This window comes from Oryx dammah, unplaced genomic scaffold (assembly GCF_014754425.2).
Source record: "Oryx dammah isolate SB20612 unplaced genomic scaffold, SCBI_Odam_1.1 HiC_scaffold_1, whole genome shotgun sequence".
In the NCBI taxonomy this organism is placed as follows: Eukaryota; Metazoa; Chordata; class Mammalia; order Artiodactyla; family Bovidae; genus Oryx; species Oryx dammah.
This window is the reverse complement of record NW_024070185.1, coordinates 52,117,955-52,134,164: the sequence shown is the minus strand read 5'-3', so window position 1 is coordinate 52,134,164 and position 16,210 is coordinate 52,117,955. Positions and strand designations below refer to the sequence as shown.

Here is a 16,210-nt window from a genome sequence, read left to right as displayed (position 1 = left end):
TCAGATAAAAAGTGGAACAAGATAACCTCCTTGTGCCTCTCCCCATCACAGCTCTCTCCCTAAGTAAGGATAACCAGTATTTTGATCTTTACAGCACACACCTTCCTGCTTTACTTTAAATTTTACCACCCCTATATGTTCCCCATAACACTACTGCTGTTACTGCTGCTAAGTCGCTTCAGTTGTGTCCGACTCTGGGCGACCCCATAGACGGCAGCCCACCAGGCTCCCCCGTCCCTGGGATTCTCCAGGCAAGAACGCTGGAGTGGGTTGCCATTTCCTTCTCCAATGCATGAAAGTGCAAAGTGAAAGTGAAGTTGCTCAGTTGTGTCTGACTTTTAGCGACCCCATGGTCTGCAGCCTACCAGGCTCCTCCATCCATGGGATTTTCCAGGCAAGAGTAGTGGAGTTATGGCCATTGCCCATAACACTAGAGATTGATTTTTGTCTCTTTGGTGTATTACATAAATGGTATCATATATATATTATTTTTATCATATCCCTGCTTTTATATTAAATGTAGTATCTATTTGCACAGGTCAGTCATCTATTTATCCATTTATTATTTATATTATTTTTGTGTCCTTTCTTTTTCCATAGAATATTTGAGGTGGCTTACAAAAATGCATGTAAATATAATAAAACAGAAAAAAAGAGTCAGGGTCAGGAAACATACCAATAAATAAACTTAGAGGAATAAAAGTGTGTTCTGTTTGAAAGTTTGAATATGAGCCTCCTGGAGTCAAGAAAAAAGTAGAAATATAATTAACTGTGAAATTCATATTATTAGTGAAACCAACACATATACCAGTTCCTTATTAAAAGAATATCTAGGTCTGAAGGTTTTTTCATTGCATCATTCTTTTTGAAAGGACACCTAATATTCATAGACATTCTCTAACTCTTACATACATAATAGCATTTTTTACAGGTACTGGGCAGTGTATCGTACACTTTTCTGCTCCTCAGTCAGCATGTGGGGATTGTTCTAGTCAGCTTGACCTTTAGTCTAGTAAAGACTAGACTGTTCCTGTTCCAAGCCTCTTTTTCTATACAGGCCGGTGGTTTTTCTAAATATAGGAAATTAATACTTAAAATTAGTCATATTGGAATCTTTTGTAGTCTTGGTCTTATACTCACTGCTCTAGCTATATGTCAGAATGTTTGCATGATGGGATAATATTATATTCAAATATGGGGGTAGAACCTGATTAATATGGATGCTGTTAAAGGATCATTTGTATACCAATTAAAAGTAGGTATCAAGCTGCCAGTGAAGAAATAGCCTGCTGTGTTTATCTAATCATCTCCCCTGTCACTCTATCATCTGGACCTTGGCAGGACAGTTATGGATAAATGCCAACAGGTGACACAGCCATGGCTAATGTGTGTTCAGGCTTTTTAGGGCATTTGACAAAGTTGACCTAATTTGCGTTTTCTTGAATTAATACTTCTTACAATAGTTAGATCTTGCTGTTGTCTTTTAGTAGGACATATCTCAAACTTAGAAATTTCAGGATGTAGCTCATGAGCATCAGTTTCATCAGAAAAGGCATAGACTGACTTAGGGGGATTGCTTTCTAATTATTTGTATAAGAAATTATCTGAAAAGAGAATGTGCTCCTTTAGATGAGATCATAAATGACCTTGATTTTTGGAAATCTGTCTTTTCACTTCTTCATCCCCTCCTTATCAATGTTTTTGTTGTTGTGGTTCTTGTTCTTTGTTTTATTTCTTTCCTCCTCACTTTTCATCTCCTCTTCTCTTCTTATTTTCTTCCTCCTACTATTTGCTTCTAAGGCTTATTATTATTTTCAAACGTTACCATCTGTTCTGTCTAAAAGTCACAAACAGTCATGGTGGCCTAAAGTTGGTGTTTGGTTACGCCCTGAGTTTGTACCGAAAGCAAACAATTATAGACCTGTCAGACTCCTCAACCTGTATTTGTTTTCTCCAGAAATCTTTACTAGAGGGCTACTGTCAAATGTAAGGTCCATTAAATTGCTGAATCATCGCACTGAGGATTTGTGTGCCCACATGTGTATTTGTGGTCCCACTTGTGTGTGTGTGTGTGTGTGTACTTTCCAGAACTAGCTGGCAATGATGAGACTGCAATCACTGATTACCAGGCAGGTTTCCATCAAAACCACAGCTCACTGGACCTTTCAGGTTTCTTTTCTTTGTAGAAGGCTTTGAGAGAGCCACAACTTCAATAGTGAAACAAATAACAGCAGTTGTTCTTAGCTAAGGAAGTGGAAAAACTATGCCCTAGGTTTTAAAGAAATAATTCTCTCCTTCTGTTGGTTGTTCTATTTGAACGTTAATAAAGAATTGTTGCTTGCTATTTTCGTAGCCGGGATTAACAGCTTCAAAAAGATCCTTTTAAGGAGGTCTAATAGGAAAGGAACAGAGCCAGACCTTTCTTTTTTTTTCCTCTCTTGCCCAGAGTGAATCATCTCCCAAAATGGTTACAAAGTCCAGAAGGAATTACACTGGCTGTTTTCCTTAGGAAGAGGGATGGCCTGAGTTGGGGGAAGGGGATAGAAATTATTTGTTTCTGCTAGATATAAAACCAGAACAGTTCCTCAACCTTAGAGTGTTAATTATTTCTCTTGCCTTATAAAGATGAGTTTTATTCTTAAATTTAGGCATTTTAAATTTATAAGATTACTAAGCACTTGAATAACTTGCTCTCTTTTTAGCCCTTTGCAGTCAAAAATACAAATTCTATTTTCCATTTTTTTCTGCTTCTTTCTCCTTCCCCCTCCCCCTCTGCATTATTTGTCCTTTAATTTTTTTGTTTCAGTATGAAAAAAATGATCCCAAGTGAAACAGGAAAGAGGTTTAAATCCCTTCTTTTCTGCAAAGAATTTATCATGCAGGATATGCCCTGACTGTGGTGAATGTTTTCCCCAAAACAACTTCTGACTTCATTAGTTCATGGTTTTGTTTTGTTTTTGATGATTATCACATAATCCAACGTTTTTTTAATATAAATTTATTTATTTTAATTGAAGGCTAATTACTTTACAATATTGTATTGGTTTTGCCATACATCATCACGAATCCGCCACAGGTAACACGTGTTCCCCATCCTGAACCCCCCTCCCTCCTCCCTCCCTGTACCATCCCTCTGGGTCGTCCCAGTGCACCAGCCCCAAGCATCCAGTATCATGCATCGAACCTGGACTAGTTCATGTTTACTATTAATGCACTGCAGTTGCTTTTGGGAATAGGTCCTTCACTTCTCCATTCTTTTGAGCAAAGAATATGTGGTTGATTTTTTTCTCTAATGGAATGAAATATTTATTATTTTATTATAATTGCTTTCTTTGTTACTTGTTGGTAATTTCTCATGGTCTTCGAAGAGCTGGGACACTTTTGTATACATGTATATGAATTTAAGGATTTTTTTAGTTCTGCAGATTTAACTGGAAGTTACGTCAACTCCTATGTCAAAAATAGGTTTGATTTTGCTAAGAGGTGCTTTTGGCTACTTTACATGCTGCTACTGATATTTAACTTAAGTATGTTACTAAATGGGCCTCTAGAGTGAAGTAGTAAATTTTGCTATAGATAAGTCCCTTGAATAAACGTGGGCCATAGCCTTTCTTCTGCAGTAAAAACAACTCAGAGTATGGTGAGCATCTTTTTGACTTATTTTTTTCTTACTTACATCAGAACATCATCTCTTTCTTAATTGTCAAGTCAAAATTATAATGTCATAAGTTCCTTTTCATTGAATTATTCTGTAGCATTCTGTTTAGTGCAATACCTGTTAGATTAATTTCTGAATACTGCCTTTTAATGTATTTTAAAATTAAAATATTAAACCGAAGAAATTGGAATCTTGGTTTGACTGTAAGCCAGGCATATTTTTGTGAAATTTATTACTAAATATTTATATTTTGATGCCATTACAGTTTAATTTAAATTTGATTTTCTAATTGCTCATGACTGTTTATAGAAATACAAGAATTTGTATTACTGACATTATACCCAGCAGCCTTGCTAAATTTATTTACTGTCTTAAGTTAATTTGTATTATTAGTTAATTCGTTTGTTAATGAACAATTAATTTATTTGTATTTTCAAGTTGATACACATATTGTCTATGAAGAAGTCAGTTTTTATTTCTTCTTTTTCTTTCTTTACACTTTCACCTTTTTTTGTTTTTACACTTTTACTTCTTTTGCCTGTCTTATTTCTCTGGTTAGGATTCACACTGCAGTGTTAAGTAGAAATAGCATGCATCTTTGTCTAATTCCTGATTTGAGGTGGAGGTCTTTTATAATTCACAGTTAAGGATAATGTTTGCTTTCCTTATTTTTTTCCCTCTTTTTTAAAAATTGTTTTGTTTTTTAAATGTTTACAATATTGTGTTGGTTTCTGCCATACAACAATGTGAATTAGCCATAACCTTAACTTGGTTTTTACGAATGCCCTTCATCAAATTAAGGAAGTTGTCTTTTATTTCTACTTGGCTGAGATTTAATATGATTAAATATTGGATTTTATCAAGTAGTTTCACAACTAGACCTTTACTGAGGTGACCATTTGATATTTCTATTCTACTAGGGCGCTGAATTATGTTAACTTTGGGAATGTTAACTTGGCCTTTAATTCCTAAAACGTCCCTATTTGGTGGCAATTCAATATCCTATTATATGTTGCTATCTTGATTTGGGGCTGGCTTTAAAAAATTTTTTTGCAACTGTACTTATGAGAAAGATCTGCCTCTGCTTGTTCTTTCTTCTACTGTCTCTACTGAGTATTGGTATGAAGATTATGCTGGATTCAGAAAATAACTTGGGAAGTATTTCTCTTTCTAATCTTTGGGAGAATTTGTGTAAAATTACTATATTGTTTACTTAGATGTGTGGAACTATGGATATTAAATTGTGGATTCATTTTAAATTAAATGGGGAACCATCCCAATTTTAAATTTCTTTTCCTATCAGTTTGGCAAGTTGAGTTTTTCCAGAAATGTCCATTTCCTTTAAAATTTAAAATCTATTAAGATTATATTTATCTTTTAAAAAATATTTGTTTATTTAGCTTAGCCAAGTCATAGTTGGTGTACGCAGGATCTTTACTTGTGGCTTGTGGGACCTAGTTCCCTAACCAGGGATTGAACCCTGGCCCCGTGCATTGGGAGTCTGGAGTCTTAGTCACACTTCCCTTAGTATATGGAAGTCCCCTATACTTATCTTTTAAAGTCATTAGAATCTGTAGTATGTCACTATTTCATTTTTAATATTGGAAAATTATACCTTCTATCATTTTGTTTTTTAATCATTTTCAAAAACCATATTAGTCTTTTCCAAGAATCAGTATTTTGTTGTATTTTCCTTATATGTGTTTCTTTTTTATGTTTTTAAGTTTTGCTGTTATCTTTTTTATATCCTTCCTTCTACCCTTTTTTAGCTGAGATTTTTATTTTTTTAACATCTCATGCTTTTGAGGTTATAAAATTTCCTCAGCACAGCTCTAGTTGCATCTTACAAGTTTAAATGTAGTATTTTCATATCATTCAATTAAAATATATTCTAATTTATGTTGTGATTTTTCCTTTTACCGTGATTTGGAAGTATATTGTTTATTTTTCAAACATTTGGAAATTTCCTAGTTTTGTTTTATTATCAATTTTTAGACTATTTTCATGATGGCTGTAGAAGATAGCTCATTGTAATCCTCTGAAATTTGTTGAAGTTTGTCTCAACAAGTGGCCAATTTTGATTAATGTCTCATTTGTGTTAGAAGTTAAAGTATAGTCTGATGTTGTTGATAATGATAAATTTATGTCAGATCAACTTTGTTACTCATGTTGCTCAAATAATCTATATATTTACTGATTTTTTTCCCCCGCTGGTTCTTAGAGTTGCTGAGAGATGTGTACTAAAATTTCCCACTGAGATTGTGTATTTATCTCATTCTTCATCCAGTTCTGTCAATTTTTGCTTTACATATTGAGAAGCTATTCAGTTCAGTTCAGTTCAGTTCAGTCGCTCAGTCATGTCCGACTCTTTGCGACCCCATGAATCGTAGCACGCCAGGCCTCCCTGTCCATCACCAGCTCCCAGAGTTCACTCAGATTCACGTCCATCGAGTCAGTTATGCCATCCAGCCATCTCATCCTCTGTCATTCCCTTCTCCTCCTGCCCCCAATCCCTCCCAGTATCAGAGTCTTTTCCAGTGAGTCAACTGTTCGCATGAGGTGGCCAAAGTACTGGAGTTTCAGCTTTAGCATCATTCCTTCCAAAGAAATCCCAGGGCTGATCTCCTTCAGAATGGACTGGTTGGATCTCCTTGCAGTCCAAGGGACTCTCAAGAGTCTTCTCCAACACTGCAGTTCAAAAGCATCAATTCTTTGGCTCTCAACCTTCGTACAGTCCAACTCTCAGATCCATACATGACTACTGGAAAAACCATATTAGGTAAAGTTATTAGTAATGTTATTAGTTCATGTAAAGTTAGGATTGATGTGTCTACCTGAAGGTTGATTCTTTAATAATAAGCACATATTTGTCTTAATCTCAAGTAATTCTTCTTGTCTTAGAGTATCTAATATTAGTATATTATACCAGTGTTACGTCTTTTTCTACTCTTTTACTTTCGGTCTTTCAATATCATTATATCTAAGGTGTGCTCATGTAAAAAGTATATTGCTATTGTCGTTTTAAAATTCAGTTTGATAATTTTTGTCTTTTAATTGAAGTAGCTCAGTAAAGAATCTGCCTGCAATGCAGGAGACCCCAGTTCGATTCCTGGGTCGGGAAGATCCCCTGGAGAAGGGATAGGCTTCCCACTCCAGTATTCTTGGGCTTTTCTAGTAGCTCAGCTGGCAAAGAATCTGCCTGCAATTTGGGAGACCTGGGTTGGATCCCTGGGTTGGAAAGATCCCCTGGAGAAGGGAACAGCTACCCACTCCACTATTTTGTCAAGGAGAATTCCTATACAGTCCATGGGATCACAAAGAGTCAAACACAACTTAGCGACTGAACAATGAGCAACAACAAAAAATACATAACATCAAATTTACCAACTTAAACATTTTTAAGTGTACAGTTTGATAAAGTATACCCACATTGTTGTGAAGCAGAGCTCTAGAACTTGTTCGTCTTGCAACACTGAAACTCTATGCCCACTGAACATTCATTGTCTCTTTATATTAATGCAATTGCTCTTACGTTTGGGCTTAATCTGTCATTTTGCTATTTGTTTTCTACTTGTCTCAGATTTCCCCCTTTTCTTTATCTTTTTTACTGTTACTACACTAAATAAGGATTTTTACTATTACATTTTCCTTTATTAGCTTATTAGTTATGAATTCCTTTTTAGAAAATTATTTTAGTAGTAATTAAGATTACAAAATACCATTAATTTATCTTATAAATCAATATTTTTACCACTTGCCTGATAATCCAAGAACCTTAGAGAAATTTGTCTCTACTTGAAGTTCTAAACTGAAGTTCAATCTTCAATTTGTTACTGTTGAAATGTATTTTAATTACACATATATTTTAAACTCCATATTATAAATGTTTTATACAGTGAACATTGATTTATTCTTACTCATATATTTATATTCTCCAATACGTTTTCCTTTCTGTTTTTTTTTGCTATCATCTATAATAATTTTCTTTTCCCTTTACTGTTTTTTGAGTATGAATTCTTCTTGTGACAAATACTTCCAATTTATATTTCTGAAAATGTCTTTATTTTGCCTTCATTTTTTTCTTATATTTCAGTATGTATGTATGTGAAAGTCACTTAGTCATGTCCAGTTTCTTTGTGACCCCATGGACTATAGAGTCCATGGAATTCTCCAGCCCAGAATACTGGAGTGGGTAGCCTATCTCTTCTCCAGCAGATCTTCCTAACTCTGGAATCGAACCAGAGTTTTCTGCATTGCAGGCAGATTCTTTACCACCTGAGCTATCAGGGAAGAATTCAATATCGGCAATTTTTTTACATCAGCACTTTGAAACTGTAGTTTCAGTGTCTTTTGACTTTCATCATTTTAGATGAGATTAGGGCTCAGTTTTATTGTATTTCCGGCTCAGTTTTATTGTAGTTCCTTTGACAGGAATATATTTCTTTTTCTCTGATATATACTTTTTCCTCTGTGAGTTTCAGCAGTTTTACTGTCACGTGCCTAGAGGTAGCGGAGAAGGCAATGGCCCCCCACTCCAGTACTCTTGCCTGGAAAATCCCATGGACGGAGGAGCCTGGTGGGCTGCAGTCCATGGGGGTCGCTAACAGTCGGACACGACTTCACTTTCACTTTCACTTTCCACTTTCATGTATTGGAGAAGGAAATGGCAACCCACTCCAGTGTTCTTGCCTGGAGAATCCCAGGGACGGGGGAGCCTGGTGGGCTGCCGTCTATGGGGTCACACAGAGTCAGACACGACTGAGGCGACAGCAGCAGCAACAGCAGCCTAGAGGTAGTTTCTTTGTATTTATTATGTTTTGGATTCATAATTTACTTTGAATATTAGAATAATCTCCTTCGTTAATTTTGAAAAATGATTAGCTACTCTTTTCAAATATTGTTCCATCCCCTTTTCTCTCTCCTTTCCAAGGGGAACTCTGTTACATATATCTTAGACCTTTTATCTATGTTATCCATGTTTCTTATGATCTATGTCATCGATGTCATCGATGTCATCTATGATTCTTATGATCTTATCATCTCTGTTTCTTGATAATTTTATTATTGATTAGTTCTAATCAATTACTTTCCATTCCTTGAACTGACCAAATCTTCTCTCACCTCAGTGCCTGTACACATGCTCTGTCTGGGTCATGGTCTCCCTTTACCTTGCCTTTGCCTTAAGTCACTTATTCAAGTCTCGGCTTAGCTTAACTCTCTCTAGGAAACCTTTTATGACCCCTAAATTCTTGCCTAGATTCAGAGTACTGTGTTTTTCCTCAGTGATATTTCTTATCCCCCTCATATTAAAAATGTATGTGGGACTTTCTTGGTGGCCCAGTGGATAGGAGTCCACCTTCCAATTCAGTGGACACGAACGAGTTTGCTTCCTGGTCTGGAAAGATCCCACATGCCTCAGGGCAACTAAGCTCATGCACCACAACTACTGATCCTGCACTCTAGAGTCTGTGAGCCACAACTGCTGAGCCTGCGTGTTGGAACTACTGAAGCTCAGACACCTAGAGCCTGTGCTCTGCAACAAGAGAAGCCACCACAATGAGAAGTCCTTGCACTGCAACTGGAGAGTAGCCCCTGCTTGCCACAACTGGAGAAAAGTTTGAGCAGCAACAAAGATCCAGCACAGCCAAAAATAAATAAAATAAATAAATTTTTAAAAAACAAAAGAATATTTATGTGTTTACTTATTTGTAGCCCCTGAACAACTATAAGCTTCAAGCGGCAAGGCTAGCATTATTCCAGTCATGAATCATCAGCGTCTAGCACACACTTGGTTCATAATAGGTGCTCAGCAGTTCTTTGATAAAGGAATGAATGAATAAGATGCTTTAAATGTATTTGGCAGTATTTATTTCTCATGATGATGTTTACATTTATTGACATTTTAGTATATGACGTTATAAGCTGGTAAAATAGCATTATTTCTGTTTTTAAAATAGGCAAATAGAAACAGAGAGGCCAGATGACTTGCTTGGGGCTTTTCCAGGATTTTTAATGGTGAATGTGTATCTAATCTCTATGTACTGTAGATTTCCAGGTAGATGTCAAGATTATGTACCAAAGTTTTCTCCCACTCACTACCACTTCATTTCTCCTTTTACATTTTTACCACTGTAATTATCATTTAGGCTACACTGAAAGCTAGAGAGATGTATCACCCTGATTAATCAGTAATTTTGAGGATTTTTACAGAGTTTAATTATTCATCACTAAGCAAAGCCTCCTTTTCCCCCATGACTCTGTGTTAGTCTGGACCCAGGGTACAGGAAAAGGGCATGTGACAGGTGGTAGCTTTTCCCTTTTAAGGTGAGATTATGTATAGAAATTCTAGAAGATTATGAGAGGTTAGTCATTCATATTATCGAAGTGCTTTGTAATCGAAACCTGTTGGTTAGACCCAGCTTATGAATCATTATAATTAGATGTTAGTAAACAATTTCAAAACTGTGTGTCATACCTGGAAGATTGGGGATGGATTCAAGATTCACTACCTTATCAGATTCTTCTGCTGCTGACACTTTGGCTAGGAAATCATTTAGTTGTTAAGAGGAGAGAGTTCTTATATAAAATCAGTAACATGATGAATGAAATGATCTTCTCTGTCATCTCTTAAAGGTATTCTTAAATAGAAAGATTGTCATGTTTAATATTTTTAAATAGTTTATCATTAACTTCCATCCTGAGAATGTTTAAAACTAATGTGTATCATTTCTGTGTATTTGTGTGGGATGGGGGAAACATTTTATTTCTTTATCTGTAACTGTGCCACAGAGTGTACCACACTCAATTCAGTTGTTGAGATTACTACTCGAAGAACAGTGAGGCAAGACAGACAGTATCTGAAGGGTTTTCTAAAAACTGCCTCTTGAATGTTACACAATGGAGGCCCCTGGTTCAGGCAGGAATCTGGAAGTGGAAGCAGAGTTCGAGAGACCAGAAAACACTGACTTTCCTGAGTCCCATGCTAGCTTGACTAGAGAGTTTAAAGGTGATTTTGTTCACGCCTTTCAGGTAGCATCCTTTTTAAGTGGATGACCATGGAGCCCAAGAAGATCTCAGAAAAGCAGGAGGAAATTCTTTCTATCCTGGAAGAAAAATTTCCCAGCTTACCTCCAAGAGAGGACATTATCAACATCCTGCAGGAGACCCAGTCCAGTGCTCAGGGTGAGTGACTCTGTCCCCTAGCTGTGTCGTAGCTGCCAAGGGGGGTTGGGGGTGTGGCTTGTTGCTGGGCCCCAGGAGGTGGACTTGTGTGTGCCTTCACTTTCTTCCCTAATGTTCATGCTTGGGCAAAGTTTTTAGGAACATCGTGTTGGCTCACCTGGAAGCAGACAGTTCGCACTGCAGGCCTTCCTCTGAGGCCTTCGTACCTGGGTGTGTGGTTAATTCATGCGTCTAATAGGCACCCTGGATGCATCATTACAGGAAATCCCTGTGCTGGGAGGGCTCTATTTTGAGAATGTGGCATGAACAATGTCAAGCGCAATGGGATTTCATAAATGAATTTGAGAAAAAAAATAAGAGAAGACTCTTAAGCAGATAAAATTATTCTGTAAGTCTAGGCTTTGTCAAGAGAGTGGATTCCCTGGTTCAGTTGTTTAACAGTAGTAATAATAACAGCAACAGTTCATTAAGTGTCTAATATACATGAGGTTCTGATGGTACAGCTTTGTATGAATTTTCATACTGAGTCCTCATGACAACCCTGCCAGATGGAATTATTATCCCCAATTTTCAGATGAAAACACTGAAGCACAGAAAGGCATCTTTGCTTTCACATCATCACACACACAGCTGGCAGGTGGCCAGGCCAGGATTTAAACCCAGTCAGTCAGTCTTTAAAGTGTATAGCTTTCTCCCTTAGTTTGGAAGCCTGCAGGGGCAGAGCCTGAAGCAAAGCAATATATTTGGGAGGTGATCCCAGGAAACACTGATAGGGCTTGGAGCACTTTAACCAGCAAGTTATCTTTGTGGGAAATCAGGCCTTTATCCCACTAAGGAACTCTGGAAAAGAGTGTAAAATTGCACTGCAGAGTTTTCCTACCCGAGGGGTAGGTACAGTGGCGTGTTGGAACTTGTTTATTGGAGCTCTAAGAGCTGACTGTTAAATTTTCAGGTATTTTGTGAGTGGGTTGATGTTGGGTTGGCAGGTTGAAGCCAGCCATGGTGGGAGTATTGACAGCACAGAAATTAACGCCATGAATCAGGTTTTGTTAGGAGTATACCACTGGAATGTTGAGGGTTACTTAGTTGCAGGGACTGTTAATTTTCCTGGGGTGGGCTTTGATGGCCAGAGAAAGCCCTCCGGAAAAGAGATGCAGGTGCCAGTGGTTGAGCGACTTGCTGGGGCCTGAAAGTCAGAGGAAATGTGGGCGGGGCACCGACAGGCCTGACCCACCTTCTCTTACATATGCGCATGTGTGGATATATGTGCACGTGTAGCCGCGTGATGATACGCATTTTGTCATTCATTTTCAAGACTAGATCAAACTTCTCATGTCACTATATATTCTATAAACCATTTTATGCTGTAGTATGATGGATGGCATCTTTTCAGTCTTTGAGTGGAAAAGAAATATTTAGTAGCTGTCTGTTTCCCCATACTGCTCTGATTGATAGTGTTATAAGTTGAGAGGGTAAATATTAATAATAGGCAAATAATAGTTGACTCTGCCTGTCTTAATGTACATCTGAGAAGGAGATACATGCTTTACTGGGCTTTATTATAGGTCTTCTCAAGAGTTTAGACCTGCTCTGTTGTAAAAATGTAGGGTGAGAATTCAGTATTAAGCCAGACCCTTTCCTGTTTTCCATGATAGATTTTATTGAAGCACATTGGTCTGCTGACTAAAACTATGCAGTTCTAGATAATTTATCCCTTCTAGATTATTCTCCCATCATTTAAGAAATCCCATAGCTCCTATTGCCAGAGCCTATTACAAGGGTGGCCACCTTAATTATGATAGTTTTATGGGTCATATTAATAAAGTGCAATGTGAGTAAAATTACAATTGAAAACACGGATGCTTTCCTAGATGCATCCTGAAAGCAAATTTTGGCCTTCCTAGGTATTATTTGGTTATTTGCATGGTTATGTTGGTTTTTCTTGGAGAAGGAAATGGCAACCCACTCCAGTACTCTTGCCTGGAAAATTCCATGGATGGAGGAGTCTGGGAGGCTACAGTCCATGGGGTCGCAGAGAGTGGGAAACGACTGAGCGACATTACTTTCTTTCTTTCTACAGTTCCTTTTGGAGAAGGACATGGCAACCCACTCCAGTGTTCTTGCCTGGAGAATCCCATGGACAGAGGGGCCTGGTGGGCTGCCGTCTATGGGGTTGCAGAGAGTGGGACACGCCTGAGCAACTAACACACACACACACACACACACACACGTTGGTTTTTCTTACCTACTCTGCTTCTTTTCTCTGCTTCTGTCTGCTGTGGGTTTCCAGTCTGACCTCTGAGTATTTAATCTTCTGGGCTCCCCTGAAGATTACTGGTTTCAGCTGGATTTGGTCCATAGAAGAGTTAGAAATATATGGGGCATAGAAGTCAAAGGAAGGGAAAGAGACTGTTGTATTTCTTCCCTGCTCCCTTCCTGTTTTGGTGCTTAGTTTCCGGCAACCCCTCTTCTACTATTTCAGATACCTGTTTCCTTCACCTGAACTTCTGCTAGTATATGGCTGCCTCTCTTATTAATTTTCTCAGTCCCACCCACATCTCTGTAAGTGTCCTACCATTACAGAATCTTCTTTGGCATCCTGAGGGGTGAATTCTGTTTCCTGCTGGGATCCTCACTGATGCAGATATTATCACCATGTGATTTTTTGCCTTCATGTGTGTTTATTATGGTTAAAAGAGATATGAGAGGGGAAATACTGAAATTAAGAGGGTGATGTCTTCAATTAATCCCTTAATATTACCAAAAATCTCCCTCAAATATAATGTTTTTTCTCTCACCCACAGGTTTAGGTATTGAACAGACAATGCTGAAGAATCTAAAGGAACTTTCAGATGGAGAAATAAAAGTGGCCATTAGCACTGTGAACATGACTCTGGAGGTAAGGGTGGGAAAGCTTTTTTGGCAATGATGGATTTTACACAACTGCATTTTGAGCAACTGGAACAGTTCTCTCTCTTGCATAGTTAGTGTTTGTCTTTTGCTGCAAATGCTTCTTTGTGATATATTTGACTAGAAATGTGCCTTATTATTTTGGATGAAAACACTGTGCTAAACCAATGAAAGATGCCAAACAAACCTGGATTCCCAAGATGAGTGCCATTTCATTCATCTCAGGATGAAACAAAACAAACATCTCAGAAAAACAAAACAGACTCACATGTGTATACATGTATGTGTATTTATATGTATGTAACCTATTTAGCAACAGTGATTATCTGTGTGTTTGGAGAAGGAAATTTAGATTCACTTCCTTTATCTGTGCCCCACCCTGCATTATCCATAGATCTTTTCTAAGAAACTAAGTTGTTCATTGGATTCTGTAAGCTCTTTGGATCCATGTCATTTTGATAATCAATGATGAGAACTCTAGAATTAATAAGATCCTCCTTCCAATCTGTTAAATGAATGATCCAGAGTGAATATAGCTCTTGGTTTTGTGTATTTCCTTGGTAAATTGTCTTTTGTCTACTTTGGGGCTTTTCAGTGACTTGCATGTTAATCCTAACTAGCCTAACTAACGGAATTATATTTTACAGAGGCACATTTGTGTGGTGTAGAAGTTTGAGTTTTTTTGTTTTTTGTTTTTTTTTTACTGTTACATTGCCTTGATCAAGTGATTCATCTTTAATTGAGGCACTGAACTCTCAAGTCAAGTTTATGGGGATAAAAATTGCTGAATAGGACTTGGTGTTTTAGGTTTTAGAACTGTATATTGCTATTTTTCAAATTTGTTTCATGGTAATGATTACATATCACTGTGTATATTTCTAGGGCATGTGTAGGGGTTCCATGCCTCAGAAAACCCAAGAGCATACCAGACTCTTTTTTTGTGTGAGTTCTTTGTAAAATTGTTTCTATTGTTTTGATAATGTAGTTTGACTTGTAGATCCCTATGAGTACCAGGAGGTAGAGTGTTGTCACTAAAGACACTCACATGTAATGGTGACATAGTGCCTCATAGTATATAGTACACATTCTCGTTGCATGTAGAAACTCAACTGTTTCTATGGACTTTTGCATTGATAAATGCTCCATATAATTAGACGAAGATGTGATTCAATGCAGGAAATACATGCAATTTGGGATGTAGTAACCAGATAATCAGCCTCAATTAGAAATCTGCTTTGTGTCTAGAAATGCAAGGAAGACATGGATCTTGCAAGGGTCAGTAGCTCTGAGAATCATTTCTCCCAGTTCAAGCCTTAGGGTTTTCTTTCTCTTTCCCTCTTCCCGTTTCCCTTCATTTAATGGCAGCTTATTAGGTTTTAAATGCCTTGTTTGGAATTCCTTTCTAAATTAACATACAGCATCTTGTAAAATTGCTTAGGGAACTGTCTGTAGTTGGCAAATTATTTTAAGGCTATTATTATTATTATAGACTTACTGTAGCTTTAAGGTACCTTCATTTATAATATAGGTGTATACAAATAGCTTTGTCAGATATGTTAAACTGTAAATGTCAAGGTGAATAAGTGAAAAAAAAAGATCATCTTAATTTTGAGAGTAATTTACACAGAGGTCCAGTAATTAATCAGGCCGCTAAATACATCTCTGGAAGAGCTATATGATCTTCTGGGAGGAGGGAGAAGAATATTTATACATATAAGAAGGGTATGTAGATTAAACTCTAATCAACTGAATGAGAGCTTTTCACTTTTGTGTGGATATTAAGGATGACTCAGCAATGGAGAAGGAACTCCTTAGTAACATTGTGTATCTTCTTTGAAAGGGAAAATGTACACTGTTTATTTACTCTTTTAGTTGGAAAAATCCCCAAGCTAAGGGCAGAGCTTGGTTTTCTCCATAGAGCTGTGATACAGTGGTGTTTTCATGATCTCTGTCTGTATTTTATTATATTTCAACATTCCTTTCCCATCCGCATTTTAAAAATCTTGATAGAATCCTACCATCTTATTTTGTGTATTTTGGAACAACTGTCTAATTATCCTTTAAATCTAGATATAGTCTCAAAGAAATGTCCTTAGTTGCTATGGCTTTCTAAATCTCATTTGTCCTCCAAAGCATGGTTGAGACCTAGCTACTTCCTGATGACTCCTCGAAATTCTCCATTTCCTATTACCACTTGCAAAATTGACCAACTTAGGACTTAAATATATACTGTATCTTCCATTAATTTTGAACTTGTTTTAAATATTTAGTCATAGTTAGACAATATTTTAAGTTAACTGGGTATAAAGATGGCATCGTTGAGTTCTATCTCTCTTTAATTTCCTGGCACAATGCTGGAGACATAGTAGGTACTTGGTAAACACAAATCCATGTTGGTGTCTGCCCTTTGTTCCTTTGATATCTGATTTTTACTTCCTTTTAAATTTAAGTAAGTCAGCT

At 37.1% G+C, this 16,210-nt stretch overlaps 1 protein-coding gene across 1 annotated transcript in view; it reads left to right on the top strand.

Annotated features, from left to right (window-relative positions):
- PRUNE2 (prune homolog 2 with BCH domain) overlaps window positions 1–16,210 on the top strand; it is a 289,354-nt gene that overhangs the window by 65,514 nt on the left and 207,630 nt on the right. The window contains exons 5-6 of the mRNA XM_040256916.1: window positions 10,688–10,840; window positions 13,645–13,739. Of these exons, the coding sequence (XP_040112850.1) occupies window positions 10,688–10,840; window positions 13,645–13,739 (248 nt within the window). The remainder of the gene's footprint in view (window positions 1–10,687; window positions 10,841–13,644; window positions 13,740–16,210) is intronic.